Below are 19,630 nucleotides of genomic sequence, written 5' to 3' on the forward strand. Positions count from 1 at the left end.
ACAATTTTTAATGTAATGTAACTTAAATCTATTGGAGACTTCATTAATTTCAATAAAATCTTTATAACACATATAGAAGTGGTATTAGTGTCTTAGTTGTCCACAGTCATTAAACCCAGCCATGCTGCAGCTAAAGCAAAGTAAATGTTTCCATTTGAAACACAGGTAAAATTGGGGGTGATGCATTAAGACTTTTTTGTTTGCAGAACAAATGTTACTGAGGAATTTAAAGTCAGTGGGTTGTTTTTACTGACAATAATTTAACAAAAGATCTGTGAGCTTGTTTTTCAGCAAGGCACAAGTGAATTAGACACTCATAGCTCCTGTGGCCACAGGCTGCTATCTAATTCTGCAAACACTGTCAAAAAATGTTTCAAATATTATCCTATTTTTAATATTATTTTGACTGTATTCAATTAATAAATAAATTCTGAAGAAACTACATTCCTCAAAAAAACCATGAAGTTATTCAGGCAGATTCATTTCTGCAGTGCACGGGTAAACCTGAAAGAAAAGCAGCAACAAGAGAAGTATTTATAAAAATATATTTCACAAAGTAGGAAACAATACAGGAGTTTCTCTGAATACAATACATGGAGTAAATAAACAAACAATAATATAGCTTCAAAACAAAGTAGAAAATTAAAATGATTTGCATGTAATACGTAGTTTTCTTATACAATTGCTACTTCTAAATGGCAAGTTTGCATTACAAATTGAGTATGCTTGCAGCTTCTAGTGTTCTTTCTCTGTGTGCAAGAGCCCTGGTGCAACACTATGAATATTATAGAAAAGAAATGCTAATAACAGAAGCAGTAAAATTATGTACACACTGGTTCCTGCTCTAATACAGTGGAGAACTATAAGCATGTTTTTTTTTACTGTACTGTGTTATGTGTGGATTTCTAAAAGTCTATAGTTTAAATATTCACATGAACCAGTTTACTTCCAGCTGTTTGTGCTTGTATTAAAAACACCAGGTACTAGATTTATGAAGATACAAAACTGTCAAAAGTTTTCTCTGGGAAAGTTTAATTCCTGCCAGCATTCTCTTAAAATTCAGCTACTTCAAATAGATAGGGAACTGCTTTAACCTGCAACAATTTGTCATTTTTCTTTTCAAAATGTACATGTATTAAACATTCATTATATATAGAAAAAAAATCTAACGGATATAATTTAGTTTTCTTCATAATCTTACTCTATAGATTATCAGTTTTGATAAATAAAAGCAGTAATGGACATCAATAAAATATTTATTTCAAAGATTAAACAAATAAATTCGATCTTTAGCAATAAAATCATCAATTCTTTCATTTAGGTAAGTCCATCCCATTTCACAGTTTTCTCTTTCAGAAGACGAAGCACGAGACTGATCCTTCCAGAAAAAAAGATCCTTTTGGAAAGCAAGGTTTTGTAGCCCTGCCTCTGAATCTCTACACATTAGTAGGATTTATTACCCATCACTGGAATGGATTAAGAACATGTGAATATTTTAAGGCTTGACACAATATTTAAAGATGATATTCAGTCTGTGGTTACGTGGCCAACAATTACTGTATGTACAATGGATGGTCACTGCACAGTAGAAGCCAGTAGGAATTGGCAATGCTATTTCTGCTCAGCATTGCTAAGAAGACCAAGATATTGCTTTTAAACATTTCTGTGGCGGGATCTTTGTTGGCAATGCAGAAACAAACCATTAGCTTTACACATACTGGCAGGAGCTACTGTTCAACAGCAAAATCCCTGCAAGTCCATTTTCTAAGAGAGCACCAATTTCTTTTTGTTCTTTTCAATTCACTGAAGATAATCAAAGATCCGAATCTCCATCTTCAGAGTGGTCAAGTGAATATCAAATATCCAAAGACTTCTAGACACTCCACATACTTTACTTCACACTCCACAAGACTTAACCTCCTAACATATACTTTTTTTTTTGGTTCAACATTACAATGTAGTTGATTTTATAGATGACTGGCGCTAAACTTGCCTCTAAAACAAAAAGCCACATTAGTTTTAACTACCAGCAGTGGCCCTAGAATATTACATGATCATTAAGTCAACAGGGAAGAAGTTTGTAATCCACTGTCAAGTTTCTTTGTCACTTTCTCCAACTGAGTAAAGTTCTCCAAGTCTTTTAAAGCGAGGACCCCATTCACTGAGGTAGTCAAAATTCTGGTCTGAGTCTGATGTAGAGGACTCCAATGAGCTCAGGGAACCAGCCGCTGACCCCTTTCCTTCATAGCCATAAATCTGGATAGAGTCATATGGTGGAGCTGTGGGATCGTTATCAGCTTCATGAAGCCTCACATTAATAAATTCATCAACATCAACACCATTAGGAACAGGTGCAAGACCCTGCCTGGGCATAAATTGAAGATCAGGCTTAATATCCTTACGAGGCAAAAAGCCATTAATTCCATCCGGATTTTGCAAAGTCGCAATGTCAAACGCTTCTGTGTCTTCTTCTCCACCTCCCTCGTCATCATAGCGGATAATATTTTCCCTCACATCTTCATCATCTTTGATGATTAGAGGCTCGTTCTTATGTCTTCTCAGCGTTACAAACAGCACCACGATGACTGCAAAGAAAACATCACAGGCTGGTTAGGTAAGAAATTTCCAATCAAAACATGACATGGGAAGTGCAGTTGTGGAAGGTGGTCGGGTGGCTTTTGTAAAATTGAGAGTAATAAGGGTGAAAAGCTGAAAGACCTATAACTTCAACCTCATTCACGTGATGGAAATCTGATCAGAAGCTCTGAGTAGCCCTCAAGATTTTTATTATCAGCTCATATTTACATATGAAGCTCAATTTTATATAGGCTTCTATATAACTTTTATATACTTCTATAAAACGTACTTCTAGTTTTGAGCTTCAAAGTCAGTAAACAACTTTTCCTTTTGGAAGTGAAGCTATCATTCACTGAACACAGACTATAAGGATCTACATTATGGATGGTGTTTTCCAAAATTAGAGAGTGTTTTTCTGAAAACACAGCCCTAATGACAGAAGGAAATCAGTGTCTTTTTTTTACCTGTTGCAAGAGACTCACATTATATAACTGAAAAGAAAATGAGACAATAAGGGGGAAAAAAAGAGCTTAGCTCGATTTCAGGATTGTGGACAGATGTATAAAAAACTCTAAATGGGTTGCAGTGTTGTTTTTGCAGCTTAATGCTGAAATCTCAGTTACTGATGTAAATCTCAGTTACAAAGTGAAGCTGTGAAGTGCAGAAATAGGCCTCTTCCTTCACTGCTCTCTCCCTCACTTGATGTTGTATACAAATTCTGTATGTTTTATTAAAATATACCCTGCTGCTTGTCTTGTAAAGCTGCAGTGGGTCTTGTGCCATTACAATCCGGAATAAACTCATATTAGAAATATATAAATACAAATATATATAATAGAAAGCTCTAAAGCTGTTTAAAAGCATCCAAAGGAGGGCTAGGATGATGATAAAGGGTCTACAGCCTTACAAGGAGGGGCTGAGGACACTTGGCTTGTTCAGCTGGAGGAGACTGAGGGCAGAGCTCATCGGGGTCTGCAGCTCCTCACGAGGGGCAGAGGAGGGGCAGCTCCATCTCTGCTCTGCGGGACCAGGGACAGCACCCAGGGAATGGCTGGAGCTGTGCCAGGGGGGTTGGGATGGATCTCAGCAAAAGGTTCTTCCCCCAGAGGGTGGTTGGCACTGCCCAGGCTCCCCAGGGCAGTGGGCACAGCCCCAAGGCTGCCAGAGCTCCAGGAGGGTTTGGACAATGCTCTGAGGGACGGGGTGGGATTGTTGGGGTGTCTGTGCAGGGCCAGGAGTTGGACTGGAGGGACTTGTGGGTCCCTTCCATCTCAGGATATCCTGTAATTCTGAGATTCTATGATTCATACAAGCCTTAGAAGACAGAACAAATCCACTTCTGTCATGTGTAACACATACAGTGTTCACCTTGCTGGATTTTTGGTTTCACGTTCCATACCTGCTTACTATGTAACTCATGTGTACAACTACTTCAGTCTGGGACTTTGCTTTGTATGCTTCAGCTCTCAGGACAGGAGGGACACAACCCTGACAGGATTTCAGTACTGCTGCACGTTCCATTGGACTAGACTGTCAGTCCTTCTCTGTGACTCCTGTGCTCCCTTAGGGCCACGCAGGAAGCAGAGAAGTTTTGAGCTGTGACACAAATACCTACCCAGCAGCAAAATGATGCAGGCCAGGATTGCAATGAGGGCTCCCATGCTGAGTCCAATGGGAAGCACATAGGCCTCAACATTACAGGACTGGACAATGCCATCACTGCTGCAGCCACAGACACGGATGGTGAGGGTGCTGGTGCTGCTCATGGGAGGATTCCCACTGTCACTGATGATGATTGGCAGCAGATAAACTTCTTGCTTCTGCCGGCTGAACCCGCTGTGCTTCGCCAGGATGCTGAGGGTGTTGTCTGGAAAAGGGAAAATTGGCAACGTTTCACCACACAGAGGGGCTGCTGACCCACAGCTTTCAGGAAACCTCTCCACAAATGTTTTATGACCTCCTCACACCAGCAGCACGTGACACAGAAATCCCTCCCCTTTCTGTCCCCGCTCTGAAGAAGTGCAACATATGCATTTTCTTGTGTCTTGTGGTATGACCATGAGGCAATCCCTCACTTTCTCCTCTGCATACATCCCTATAGATATCTTCCCATCATGGTTCACCACTGTTTCTCAAGTCATGCAGTCATAAAAATTCACCCAGTAAAGCAAGAAGGAAACGAGATGTTAAAGTAACCCAAACTTAAAGCACATTCATCAATTAAAACAAATGTTCCCTCCATTACAGTTACAAATTGCACAATATCTTCCCTTGCTACAAAAGATTCTTCTTTTTCATATAAAGACAAAAGAAAAGCTCAATGCATCAAAAGCTGTGGGCCTGATTTTCAGCAACTTAAACATTTATTAGACCCCGGTGATGGAAATAGAGCAAACGGAACCAGAATGTATCTCCTGTGGAGGCAGCTGGAGGAAATGAGTCTGGGACATTCTTACCTCTGCACACATATGCAGAAACTTAATTTTAGAAACATATAGAGGCATCTGACTGCATGGCATCCTACCCAGACACAGAGTCACACAGTTAAATCTCTCATACTCACTCAGTTCACCATCAAAAAGAATACAAGTTGGTTTTGCTTAGGATAATCATATATATTCTCTCAAGTATTAGCTGTAAAAATTATAGATTCTAGCCAGTTAACAACACACTACTACTGAATATCAGTGATCTTGTATGTGTAAGAATGCTCAGGTATAAATCGTGACTAGTGAGCATGCCAAGCATGGGAAAAACTCTGATTTATTTACATACTTATATATTCACTGTTAACTTTTAACTGTTTCATTCTGTGGAATGAAAAAAAAAATCAGTATTATGAGTTATATACTAACAGAGTGCATGTTGACTTGCACTAGTTTGGGTTTGTTTTTAATAAAAAGATATTTAATAAAATGATATTTTGTTTAATAAAAGGATTCTGAGGCACACAGAATAGGAATGTGTGTGTGTTACTGCAGGATCCAATGACAATTTTAAAGCTGCACATCATGTTTGGGAGAAGGAGTTAATGTTGATTTTCCTGATTCATCATGAACCAAAGTAAACCTCCTGATATTTTATGCTATAAAATGCACATTTTCAATATTAAATGTCATTCCATGGAAGGAAAGAAATTACTGGGATTTATGTGGCAGGCATGAGGCAGGGAAGGCTTGGAAGACAGGCAGTGTTCATATGACAACTACAGCAAAGACTCAATTCTTGAGTTGAACCCCAAATTTCCTTCTTAATAAGGAGGCATATTAATAAGGAATAAAGATACAGAATACAATGATTACAGAACAAAATATTACTAAACTATATCATGGCCTCAACCTATATCAAGATATCAATCAGTAGATAACTCCTATAGTTAATTCATTACTTCCATGAAACAAAAGAGGAAGAAAGATTATTTGGTATTCAAGCACAGGCGTAACTGCCTCACACAGAGAACAGAGAAGGCTTGTTTTCCCACTCAGTGACTAAGAAAATGAAGCCAAGTAGGCTCCTTGTGAAGATCAGGACCTCTGATTTTGCAGGCCTGCTGTGTATGCTCAGAGGGATGGAGCAGCTCTGCTGGGAGGAAAGGCTGGGAGAACTGGGATTGTTCAGCCTGAGAAGAGAAGCTTTGGGGTGACCTGATTGTAGCCTTTCAGTGTCTGAAGGGAGCCTGCAAGGAACATGGAGAGAGACTATTCCCAAGGGCCTGGAGTGACAGGACAAGGGGAAATAACTTCCCACTGACAGAAGGCAGGGATAGATGGGATATTGGAAAAAATTCTTGGCTGTGAGGGTGGGGAGGCCCTGGCACAGGTTGCCCAGAGAAGCTGTGGCTGCCCCTGGATCCCTGGGAGTGTCCAAGGCCAGGTTGGACGGGGCTTGGAGCAACCTGGGCTGGTGGGAGGTGGCAGGGGGTGGGACTGGATGGGCTTTAAGGTCCCTCCCAACCCAAACATTCTATGATTCTCTAACCCTTCCACAGCAGAACCACCTGCCAATCACACTTATGCAACCTGGAGAGGTTCTTTCTATAATTCATATTGCTAATGATGTTAGAGATGATGTAACCATTTCAGCATTTTTCACACATTTGGAGTACGTAACGCATGAAGATCAATCTAAAAATCAACCACTGAATAAAGCAGAAAAAATACAGTCACTTTGCAGAACAAAAAGTATTCCTAACAATTTTTTTTCCCAGGAATCCTGAGTTATTATCTATTTAATTTGGAAACAGTCACATCAAAACTGATGGCACCCTGGAGCTAAATAAATAGTCTAGTCCTTTCTTGTGCCCTTTTTGAAAATTAAAGGGAGCATATGTGTTTACTGAAGATAAATTTCAGGTATAAGCTCTTAAGAATCCTGACAACTCAAATAGGACCAAGCTCCCCGAAGACACCCAGAGTCACATGTGCCACTGTGTTACAGTGGAAAAGTCAAGTATGTCTTAAGTCAACAATTAGCAGACATTTAGAAGTGAGCATAAACCACATGTCAAATTAAACCACTTCCAGTGTCACACTTGTTCTCTGGCTGAACTGCAAGGAACAAAGGGAAAGGTTATGCTGGGAAAATAACCCTGTAGTTCAGTTTTCCTGAATATGGGTGTGATTCTTACCAAAGTAAGAATCAATAATGCATAACATTGGGATGTGTAAAAGGTAATACTTTTTTTTTTTTTTATCAGATGGCATTCTTTTCCTCCTCGGCACCCCTCCCTATTTTCAAATACTGCAAAATAAATTCATCTGTCCACTGACTTTCTCCTGCAAAATTAAAAATATCTCAGCATAACTTGAATACTTAATGCTTTTTCTTTAACTTTTTAAAGAAGAAAAAGACTATGTGGTGCTCAATTTCCAGCTCTTTCTGTCTTTGAGACAAATCCAACTCAGAAGTGTCACATCTGTAGTCATTTATTCAGAACTCCAGAGACTTTTACAGTTATATTACACAGTGACTTCCTGTGCTCTAAAATCTGTACTGATACAGCCTGTTCCTTTCTAGGAACCTGGTACAGTCCTTCTCTGTCCAAGCTGGAGGAGAGGATTGAGAGCTGAGCCCCAGCAGCCCTGCACTTTACAGATATGCAAAAGAGGGAAGGCACCTGCTTTAGGAAGAAACAATGAAGAGAAGCTGTGCTTGTTGGTGGCAGCTTCAGATCCCTTCTGGCACACTCTCTGCTATCCTGCCTGGCACAGCAAATTCTAATAAGCCAGAATCAGGGTGTAAAACTCAGCAAAAAAGGAAGTATGTGCTCTGAAGTGACAAATAGGAGGGGGCAGAAAAAATGAGAGGAAGAAGAGATGGAGAAAATATGCCCACTACTGCCAATTAGTGAAGCTGTAACTGTGTGCAAGAAACCACCTGATACCAGGAACGGTTCTAAATTCCACTTCAAAAGAAATGAGATAAAGTAAAAGATATTCAAGATATGTAGGACAGTTAGTTGAAATATTTAAGTGCAAAAGAAGTTGTTATGGCTGAACAATCAGTACTGTGCAGAAGAGGTGCAAAACAAGGAGAAGAGAATAACCCTTCTTTTCTTACAGATGGCTAGCTTGGTTGGATTTTTGGGTTTGTTTTTTGGGGGGTTTTTTGGGTGTTTTTTTTTTGGTTGAAAGCTGCTGTGTTTGACTAAAGGTGAATATGTTGTGCCTGGAAAGAAACTGGCAATCAGAAGTCATCAATAGAAAAAGCAAAATGAAACAACCAAATTGTTTTGCCAATGGATGGTAAGCCCTCCACTTGCCTTGGCAATTTTCTTTAGCAATGAATTCCTTTCCCTTCATTGCTACATCCTGAAATAAATATACCTTGGTGTTGCTGGAAATGTGGCTCGAGTGAAGAACAATGACTCTCTAACTGACGTTTCAGTTGGCTCCTAGAACTTGAAACTAAATCCTAGAACTTGAAACTAAATCCTAGCAGTTGATTAGCAGTAAACTTAACTTATCTGATTTGCTTCCTTCTCTCTGTGGACATTCCCCTTACTGGTAGGTGACAAAACAGCAGGAATCTCCTCCAGGAACAACCTCCAGCACTGCTGCAGGAATTATCTTGGCAGCAGGTGCTCAACAGGAGAGGGGACAGTCTCTTTCCACTCATCTTTCCAATTAACCCACTGATCCTTCATTATAGTGCTGTTCAGGCTATTTATTTATCGTGTTACTTTTAGCAAAACAAGGAAAATTACATGCAGAAAACCCCCCAAACCTGTCTGTTAATAAAGCTTTGAGGAAAAACCTGCCACAGGCAAAGAGACACCAACTTTTCCTTAAAAGCATTTTTAAGCCTGTGCAAAAATGTGCCATGCAGAGGCTGAGCACAGGCTCCCTGAGGAGATGCACATGAATTAGGTGTTGTGCTGGTCCAGTGTTGTCCATGTGTTTCTGTGAGTCACTATCAGCAAACCATTATAAAGATATATTTGACTTCATGTTATAAAATTTTGTTTCACTTTGTTGGTACTTTGACTGCCTGAAAAGAAAAACATGTAAGAATATTTACCAAGGTTGAAGTATGTTTTAGAGAATAGCTGACTATAATAATGTGACCTCCAGTCACTGAGGTACAGTCAGGAGGGCCTTTGATGTTCTCCATGAAAACGAGTCTCCCTGAAATCTGTGCCCTTTTATGTGAGGAAGGGGCTGAAGAAGGTCATGGAAATGCCTGAGTCCTGTGAGATGCCCTCTCATGGGTGATGTTCCAGCTACCCAGGATGGACAAGGAGCTCTGTCTGTCCTACAGCCTTCAGGAATAGCGCCAGATGAGGGACCCTAATAATTGCCTTACCCTCAGTGTCAGCTCAGAGTGACACAGCACCAGGAATACACAACTGCAGTTCACATCTGGAGCTCATTTTTACCATTTTTAAATATAAAACCAAATCAGTTCATTGTCTGACTCTCCGTTTTTGAAGTTCATAAGTAGATTTTTTTAAACAGTTGTGAAAGAGACTGTTTTGGGAATATTTCCCTCACAGCTGGAACAAAGAATGGCAATGCAGAAGGTCTTTATGAGACGTCCAGTGTGATTTCCAGACAAAGGGAGTTTGAACAACCGTAATTACCGCAGGGCCAAGTGCTTCCTGCAGATCCCCCCAACAGTTCTCAAGACTCCCAGATCTCTTTTGAGGCTCCTGGATGCAAGATTTTAAGAAAATGTAAACGTAGTAATTGTTATACAAAGTTGCTTCTGGATTTGCTGGACATGAGTGACTTTAACAGCACTGACACCAATTTGGATGGGAAATTAGCAGGCAGGACTCAACTTCTTCATCTCCCACTTTGTACAGGAACACATGTTGCAATTTTAAGCCAGACAATAGAATCACAGAACAAAAGTAAAAATCAGAAGCAGTCAGTTTGCATCCAAGTTTCATTTTCTCTGCACACACTATTGCAATTCTTTAATTCCCTCATGGTCTCTAATATGTGGAGATCAGTGGACTTCCCTGCTGGGTAACCTTACACCTACATAACCCTTTCTGTCTTTCTTTTCCTATCCCTTTTAGAACATTTCCAGACAGATCAAACGACCACTGGTATTAAGGACTTTGTGGTAGAAGTTGTTATCTATGCTGGATATATTACTTATGTGAAGAAAGAATTTTAATTGGAAACTTTACAGCTGGAAACACCAGAAATACATGTCTTCGTGTTTATAAGAGATATCTTATTGTGTACATTTTTTAACTTAAAAGATATTCCCTGTAAAACAGAGTCCTTTACAAAAGTAGAAGAGCATAAAGAATATCCTTACTGTGATGCTCCCTGCTTCTTCTGATAATGAAAAGACAAGGACAGCTCATTCATTTCCTCTCTCAGTTCATAAGTGGCGTCTATTCTTACATAAAAAAAACCCAAAACTTGAAATAACTGAGCAATTAAGTTGTTATCATCAAGGTTTCAGTGGAAACTACAAAATTACAGGCAGAAAAACAGAACATATGACATTCTACGAAATATTGGCACTATAACATTTAGCAATCTGCAAATGCACTTGAAGAGAACATTCCAGAGAATGTTAAGGTAACATTTCAGCTCTTTGCATAACCATTGATTCATTCAAGTGCTTTCTGTAATTGTTACTCTTCAGTACTGGAGTCCTTTCAGTGTCAAACACAGATTTTTTAAAAGATCTGTAGTAATACTGGTATTTTAGGTTTTCTTGAAAATTCAAACCTAACGACAGAGAAATAGCAGAATATAGGGAAAATTCCAATCCCCATTTTAGATTCTGGGAATCAATCAAGTTGTCAAAACACAGAGACCTCTCAAAAAGTCTCTCTATGCACTCCATGAGCTCTAAGCCTTACCTTAATCATTATTCTTTTGCATATTTTCTCATGAAAAGATTCACAAATAATACATATTTATATTCATAGGATTGCACTGTAGAACCAAACCAAATTAATTCAGCCCCAGCAGGTCCTACCCTTAGTCTCACACGTGGCATCTTTGTCAACTCAACTGTTTTGAAATCTTTTTGTTTAATTTTCATAATTACAAAATCCCTGGGAAAGGATAACCACGAGCTGGTTTCTGTTCCAGCACAAGAACCAGGAGCACTCAAAGCACACCCTCATCCATGTTCCCCTTGTAAAAGAACACTGTTCACAGACAGGCCCTGGGCTGAAAAGCTGATTTATAGGTTTCAGGCTCCACTTTGGTACAAGTTGGAAGCATCAGTTTCCTGCTTCCAAAAGAATGCTGTCAAAATGCTTTATGAGCATTTAAGGCAGTACTTTTTTCATTTCTGCCTTAGGCTGAAACACTCTTTAAAGGGGACCTAATTAAAAGGGAACAATTGTGAGTTTGTATATTATAAAGTTGTCAGTCTTTAGTAGCTGAAAAAATAATCTATCTGTTCATTAGCATTACTACCACAATTTTGTTTCATGATTAAATCTGGTGTTTTCAACATGGGTGCATTTATGCATATCAAATATGTTTTATGAGAACTTGTATGTATATTCATATAAACACATAAGTGTGTCATGTGTAATATTTTACATGTGTATTAGGCCTTCCTTGATGTGTGTCTCAAACAAAATTGTGTTGAACAGCAGTTTCCATGAAAAGTGACCCCTTGTCTAATCTGCATAGTAATGGCATAAATGTTCTATTCAAGTACAAGGCTTACAAAATAATCTGAAAATAAAAAGTGCCATTTTTATAGTATATTTTTCTGATTTATGACAGCCAAACCATATGGGCACTGAAGCATTCACAGGTATTTCAAACTGACCTGCTTTTCATGAATGTCAAAAAATTGTGATGTCTTCAAAAAAGCAGATTGATGACTGCTATCAAATTTGATAGCAGACATCAGGTTCAAAAGAAAAAAGTTTTTGTGCTATAAAAATTCAGCTGACTGATCAAACTGTCTCTCCTGCACCATAAGAAGTTGCATGTCATACTGGCATCCTTAATGGCCACTCAAAACATTCCTATAATAAATTACATTCTTCAATTGTTTTTTTTGCCTCGGGAGCTGGGCTTTCTGTAATCCCTTAAAACAACAAAAAGAACACAGGAAAAAAGTATTTCATGGGAGAAAATGTATCGATAGAAGAAAAATTGGAATATATCACATATTTTGTATCTTTGATTATTTTTTATTCTCTTTACCAGTTGGCCTAAATAATAATAGCTTATGCCAGAACTGAAAGGCTGAATCAACTAATGAATAAAAAAACATAAACATATTTCCATGTATCCCTTTGCAGAAATAAAAAGCACTGTTGGGAATTTTGAATCATGAGCAAAGTAATATTTAATCATGTATACATCACTCTCATATGTTCAAATTTCTTGGAAAGGGGAATAATTATGTTAGTACTACTGTGTGATATAGAACTTGTAGTAAATAAATTCTTGACAGAAGTTTAAAAAAAAAGCCAGACAAATTACCAGCAAAGTGATGATGAATGAGCATTTCCTCCTACTTTTTTCCTTTGAAAAATGTGAACTTTAGATAATAGTCTGTATAATTTCTAGTTCTATTCCTTTGGAAAAGTCTGAACTTTAGATAATTGTCTCTTAAGTATTCTAAAACTTTCCTTTGACCTTTAGGCCTGCAGATCTATAATCAAACATAACTATATGGTCACTTGCAGTCTAGCAGCAACTCTTGTATTTTGTACCTGGGTTTTTTAACTCATTGAAGAAAGGACAGAAAATCCCTGCTGAAGAAATAATGATGTAGAAGCAAGGGCTGAGTCTGAAATAATACTGGTTCTATTGTTAACGGGGTAGAGAAATAATTAGGACACGGTACCTCTCCCTCTTTTTTAATTTACAGACATAGAAGGCAAGTCAAACCAGGGACCTTGGGGCTCTGGGTGTGTTTAAGCCCCCCAGTCCCCACACTGAACTGCATCCAACACACCTGACTGAGTGTCACCCACTCTGCTGTGGCCAGTTATCTTTTCTAAACCCCTGGTGCCACTTTGGACTGACACTCCCATAATCTGCAGCAAATCCAGCCCGGGGAAGATGTAAGATATGCTCAAACAGTGATGGCTTTTGCCTCTCATTTTTCTCTTCTGTATTCAACAAACCAGCCACAAAGTTGTTTACTAATAATCCCATTGCTTTGACATGCTTTCCTTTATTCGGATCACATCACTACATGGCATGTGCATTGAATGTTACATCTGTAAAGTGTAAGAATTAATGCAGGTTGCCAAGCTCTGGTTTAGAAAGAGAGATGAAATGGCTGTCAAATGTGCTCAGCATTAAAAATACATTATTAACACAGCAATTTGCATAGACTGATGGATCATTTTTGAAATCTACATATTCTAGTTAATTCTATTCTCTTGTTATTTTAACCAAAAAGTTTCAGAAAGTAATACTGTGTTTTACAGTGCTTTGATAAAATAATGGCTATATTTTGCATTTGAACCAAGAACTTTCCAGTACTGTATTACCAGATTCCAACAGAAATGCTGCAAAGATAAATAAGAAAGCCAAAATACCCCGAGGCTTTGCCATCTGTTTTTCTCTTGAGGGATAATGGATTCTTACTCTTTCTATGAATGTGTGCTTACAAATGCAGTGTGGGAGGTGAAGCTGATGACAGACAGATGCCTAAGGCCCTTGGGTCACTGTGAGATGTACAGCTTTACACATCCCATTGCTTTGGGGTTCTCTTATGTGTAAAGCTAAATCTCTATCAGATTCAGTGAAATTCATATTACTTTTGGTAGGTGATGGAAAAGTTCCAAAAGAATTCCATCCCCATGTTCTTCACCTTCCGCTCCTCACACACGTCCTTCAATTCTTACTTCAATGACTTACTTCCAGGCTCTGGAAAAGTTCAGAGTCTTCATGACTATGAAGACAATCAGAGATGTCGGAAGTGAATCTTTCTTTCCAGAATGTAAACTGTGAGTGCCACAGTAAGAAACATAAAACTTAAATAGGAACCTTTTGGGTTTTAAATGTGATGTGTTCTTGGCATTTAAGTAACTTAAAAAACAACCACTTTCCCTTGCCATGATAACTGTCTTTTCCATTCCAATACTCCATGGAACAAATTCATGCACACAGTAAAAGTTTAAAACAATTTACCAGTAGATCATATAACAGACCTTAAACCTAAATCTGGAATCAGACCTATCAACCATATTGAAGTTTTGTTATAACAGTAAGAGCCAAACTCAAGCCATACTAGTGCATTTCTATTATGCTATTTACTTTTGTCATAATGTTCACTTTGAAATACAGTGGCAGAAAGCAAACACCAGACTATAAAAACAGCAACCAACATTTATTGGAATGTTGCTTATTTGTACTGATGTAATAAAGGTCTTGTCAGCACTTCCACTACAAAATGCCAATTTTCAGAGCTTTATAACTCTGACATAACAACTTACTATGAGAAGAAATTTAGAATGTGTCCTCTCCGCCAAAGAATATTGAAAGTTAAATATGACTTACATTGGCTGGGGCATTTTAAGTCTGAAAATAAATTAAAAACAATTTTGACTGAACATTTTCTTGAGCTGGTGCCATTGAAGAAAAAAAAACAAAAACAAAAACAAAAACAAAAACGTGGCTTTGATTTTTAAAAAGTGCCAGATCCAGCAGTTCTTATATGTGCAGAACTCCCTTTAACTTCACTGAGAATAATTTCTGTGAGAGAACTGAAAGAAGTGCCATTATACATTTTTGTAAATGTCATCAAGAGTTATATTAGCTTTTTGTAATTTGAAAGACTGAAATGCTATGGTATAACATTGCCCCTGGGCACACAGGCAGCATGATAATGACTTTTGGAAGACATTCTGAAATGCAGATTACATATAACAATAACAATTTGTTATCATCAGGCCATTAATGGCAGTAATTTATATCTCTGTCTTACACCCAAAGTATACACATAATGTCTTATATGAACACCTCTCACTGAGGATGTGTCTCCCATGGTGAAGACTAATGGCCATTTGAAATGCAGGGAAGAGCAAAAGGCATCCAGAGAAGGAATTGCAGTAAGTGAAAAAAAAAAAACAACCCACCACAATTACCCATCTATAGGGTGGAATAGATTGCATAAAGTTTTCAAATGAAACATTCCAGACACTCCTGGGAACGTTTCTGCACAGCATGCAAACATTACATGGAGAAAACTTGGCATAGCCAGAAGTTCCAAAGTAGGATACGCAGTTGGATTGCTGAGAATCAAAGCAGGCAAACACACACACACATCTGAATTTGGATTCCAAGACTGGGACTTACTGCAAGACCCTGATTTTACTATATACATTCTGTGACACAACATATAACTTGGAAAGAAGAAGGAGCCAGAGAAAGAAGTCAACATTTGAATTCTGCCTCAGCACTGCAGAGACTTTGCAAAGTCAGTGCTGACATTGGTAACTATCTGCCAACTGCAGCATCAGCTCAGGAGGTGTTTCAGGGTTCTCACTGAGTCCTGGAATCATTGAGGTTGGAAGGGACCTCTGGAGGTCATCTGGTCCACCTCCTGCTAAAGCCCAGGACCTTGTCTGGGTGGCTTTTGAGTACCTCCAAGGATGGAGGTTCTACAAATGGTAAAACATCTCTTATTCATTATTGAAATATAGCTGCCACAAAACAACAGACATCTTATTCATTCTTTCTCTTTGTGCCAAGCAGAGAAGTTATGAGGTATAAATATATAATGCATCTGTGTACTAAGAGAACCTTGCAGATCACAGTGAAATGTTCCTTGTTGTCTTCCCATTTGTGATGAAGACTCTGATAAAGTACAAGTGAAGTGTGCAGGCTGAAGCTGCAATAAAAATACAAAGCAGGATCATGTAAAAGTATTATAAGAGATGGCAACTCTACTGGCAAAGGAAGATACATCTCAATGTGCCAAAAATACTTCCATGGTCCTGAATTAAAAAAATAGTCAAAAAGGTGGACAGAAAACAAAAAAAGCACAGATACTTTGAGAAAATAACATTTCCTTACTGGGAGAAAAAAAAAAGAAAAGAAAAAATGTTTAAGTAAAACACTTTTAGCCAAGAAAAAGCTAAGTTCTGTATACAAATTTTGAAGTAAATGGTTCTACTAGACAGACTGCATTAGAACTCTACAAAGTTTAAGACAACTACATCTTTTGATCTTGCATGTTAGCAGAAGAAAAGCACAAATAAAGAGAAAGTTGATTTGGTATAATTTTTTTTCTCATTTAAAAATAGAAAGTACAAAGACAGAAGTTGCAACATGTGGGATAGATAAAGATGATATAGAAGGAGATAAATGATGTAGAATTGAGTCTAAACTACCTTCCTCAGTATTTAGTATTGCTGCTAGAATCAAAAATACAACAGCTGCATCAGAGTGGGCTTCACATTTCCTGCCCTGATCTGACAAATAATTTCTATATGTTTCCTAACAGGAGTCTCAGAAGAATCCAAAGAGACCCCTCTCGAAAACCTCAGTCTTTCCCACTGCAGAGGGAAGTGCCCACAGCTCTGCAGTGTTTGCATGGCACATTGACAGCCACGGTGATTAAATGACTTGTCCAAATTCATGCAGGAAACCCATAACCCAGCTCTACAAAACTGTTCTGAACTCCAGAGCAATTCCTCAATCAAAAAACCATCACTCCTGCAGAGTGCTCTGAGATCACAAGGTCTCAATCTTTGTTGGGGGGAACACTGAGCACTTTACAGAAGGGTCACATATAATGGATGAAAATGTTATAGAAAGTGGCAAGGCAGAGCTAAGCAAGGTTAGGGAGTGACAAGTTCAAAAAGGCTACATGAAACAGTTCTATTTTATTTTTTATTATTTCCTGTAACCTAGATTTTGGCTTCAAGTTTAGGTTAGACTGAATGAACGTTTCCTAACAAAACACAAACAACCCCAAAAGGTTTTATGAGTTTTTACAAAAGCAACGTGAAACTTTCTCGTCATCTATCACATTACAAAAATTAAAGGGAAGAAAAAATTTGGTGTTCTTGTTCAAGAGTCTAACATTCTCAGAGCACAACAGAGTGTTTTCATCAGCATTCAGTGAACTACTGATGGTGCTCCTTTTAAGGTTTATGACTTCAATGGCAAACACAACTGACATTATAATTCCACAGAGAGGGCTTTATTCCTGATTTATCTCTTATCACAGAATCAGATGTATGAAACAAGCCAAAAACTGTGGTGTTACAGTTCCTGCTCCAGGATGTACACAGTCCTTGGCCCATAGGAAAAGTGAAGTTTGCTTGCTAAGCCCACAGTTAGTTAGGCCAGGCTGGGGTGATCTGACTCTGCTCTCTCAATACAGGCAGACAGCTACCACTGCTTTACTGATTCCCTGGAATCTGGCTCCACATCCATCCACGTTACCTTCCCAGGACCCCACCAGCTCTTCCTCTTCAATGCCATCAAGCAGACATCTGGTCCTTTTCTTCAAGTTCTATTTATCTCTCCCTAACAAGCTGGCTTATTATCTCACTTCAAACAGGGGCCCATCTTCACTCCCTCTCTAATCAGCCCTGATTACCAAGTGTGCACATCCTATCATTTGAGGATATGCAAAGTCTCTCCCCAGACTTGACAGGTCAACTTATGCCTTTCATTTATTTTCTGCTTTTGGCTCCAAATGTAAGATCTCTGCATTCAGGGAAATCATGTACTCTCCTTCTTCTCTGCCCTCTGAATGGATTGCCTTCTAGGCATATTTATTATATAAATATTACATGCTAATAATTACATAAATATATCACTAATTACTGGATGCTTGCCAGATAAAATACATCCTAATTAGATAGAATTAAATGAAGATCAACAAAGTGACATATTTTACAACAAGGTCACCCGTAGGCATTACAAAATCAGGAGCTGATGGGAAAATAACCTCAGTGATATAAAAAAAACCCTCAACCAACTGAATAAAAGCTTTGTCTCCCTTAAAGGTTGATGTGAGAAGCTTTGGTAAAACTCATATAAAAATTTCATCTTTCCTTCAACGTGTCACTGTTATATTTGCTCTGACAGAGAAGTACAGCCCATTCTTAAACAGTCATCTCCTCAAAAGGAGTAAGGAGGAAATAAAAGGGTCTGGAATAACTGTGACCACACCAGACAGGTTCAGGGGAATGTAGAGACAGAGAGTTCACATCCCAGTACAAGGCAATGGTCACCTCGTAGGAGGAAGGAGGACTGTGATTCCAACACTAACTCCTTCCTTGTGCACACCATTTGTGGGACTGGTCCAAAACAAGATGCAATTGGAGCATGATCTTAGTCTTATTAATTCACATTATAATGTCAGTTGTGTAATAGTTTATCAGATAAGCCTTGAGGCTAAGTGTGAAAAATTAATACCTTCTATTTTAATGGAGGAACCACGAGCAAATGGTCTGATATAATGACAAAAGGAGATTTTTAATAATCAAAGGAAAATTTAACAGTTAATACATGATGGTTCGTGCTTAAATTGTTTTCATTTTTAGCCTGTTTAGATTTTTCCTCTAGTAGAAGAGTGTTGGTGTTCTTTTAATCTTTACTAAGACTGAAAGTTTAAAATTAGACTCCTATCTAGTTTCTCATTAATTGACAAAATCAATTTTTGTCAATTACAGTAATTAATCAGTTAATTGTTATTCTCCTTCAACAGTCTGTATTTCGGACTGGACAAAACAAACAAATAGTCCATAATGAGAGAAACCAATAAAATTACAAGGTGTAGGAAAAAAAAAGAAAGATAAATAATCCTGTGCCATATTTACTAATTAGGTATTTAGGGAGAAAATCCAAATATTCAAAACAAAACCAAACCTAACAATGAAGTGAAAACAGAGATGGGCTTCTTATATGCAGCATGACTCTGTCAGGTAACAAATACATTGAGGTGGTGAAGGGGCAGAGGCTCTCCCAGAACCTTCAGCCCTAGGAGATCATTCCTCCTCCTCAGTGAATTAAACCCATTTACACAGGGCATTGTCTGTGAACACTTCAACTACAGAAATGTTTTCTGGCAGAAATGTTTTCATGGAGGCATTATATGCACCCAACGAACCAGAAGTGGTACTTTGACAGAAATCTCTTAAGATACTTCCAGAAGGGAGTTGGTTAAAAATCTGGAAATTTATCTCCAAACATTATGTATTCACTTAGCTAGAAATACTGCTATGAAATGCTTTTAAGGTCCTAGAATATAATAATCATGGGTGCTGCTGGTTTTCAAGGAGTTACGTTTCTAGAGCATTTAGGGAGCCTTGGAACATTAAAAGGCTGGTGGAGCAACATTTCACAGGATCACAGAACACGTGGGGTGGGAAGGGACCCACAGTGGCTCAAGCAGGGCCACCCCAGAGCACATGGCACAGGATTGTGTCCAGATGTTCTGGAATATCTCCAGTGATGGAGACTCCACACCCTCTCTGGGCAATCTGCTCAGTGCTCAGTCACTGCAGAGCAAAGAAGTTCTTCCTCATGTCCAGGTGGAACTTCCTGGGATTCAGTTCCTGCCTGTTGCTAAATTCCAGGGAGCTGGTACTGCACAGACCTCACTGCTGGAAGTTAGAAGTTTTGTACTCATT

At 38.5% G+C, this 19,630-nt stretch overlaps 1 protein-coding gene across 4 annotated transcripts in view; it reads right to left on the reverse strand.

Moving 5' to 3' along the window:
• Nucleotides 1-531: 531 nt before the first annotated feature.
• Nucleotides 532-19,630, reverse strand: part of CDH8 (cadherin 8) — a 153,614-nt gene continuing 134,515 nt past the window's right edge. For all 4 annotated transcript variants that reach the window (XM_064671266.1, XM_064671267.1, XM_064671268.1 and 1 more), the window contains 2 exons: nt 4,193-4,444; nt 532-2,585 (listed from right to left, as the gene is read on the reverse strand). In XM_064671266.1, coding sequence (XP_064527336.1) covers nt 2,092-2,585; nt 4,193-4,444 — 746 coding nt within the window. In that variant the 3' untranslated portion in view covers nt 532-2,091. The remainder of the gene's footprint in view (nt 2,586-4,192; nt 4,445-19,630) is intronic.

The sequence above is a fragment of the Pseudopipra pipra genome, chromosome 14 (genome assembly GCF_036250125.1).
Source record: "Pseudopipra pipra isolate bDixPip1 chromosome 14, bDixPip1.hap1, whole genome shotgun sequence".
Taxonomy (NCBI): domain Eukaryota; kingdom Metazoa; phylum Chordata; class Aves; order Passeriformes; family Pipridae; genus Pseudopipra; species Pseudopipra pipra.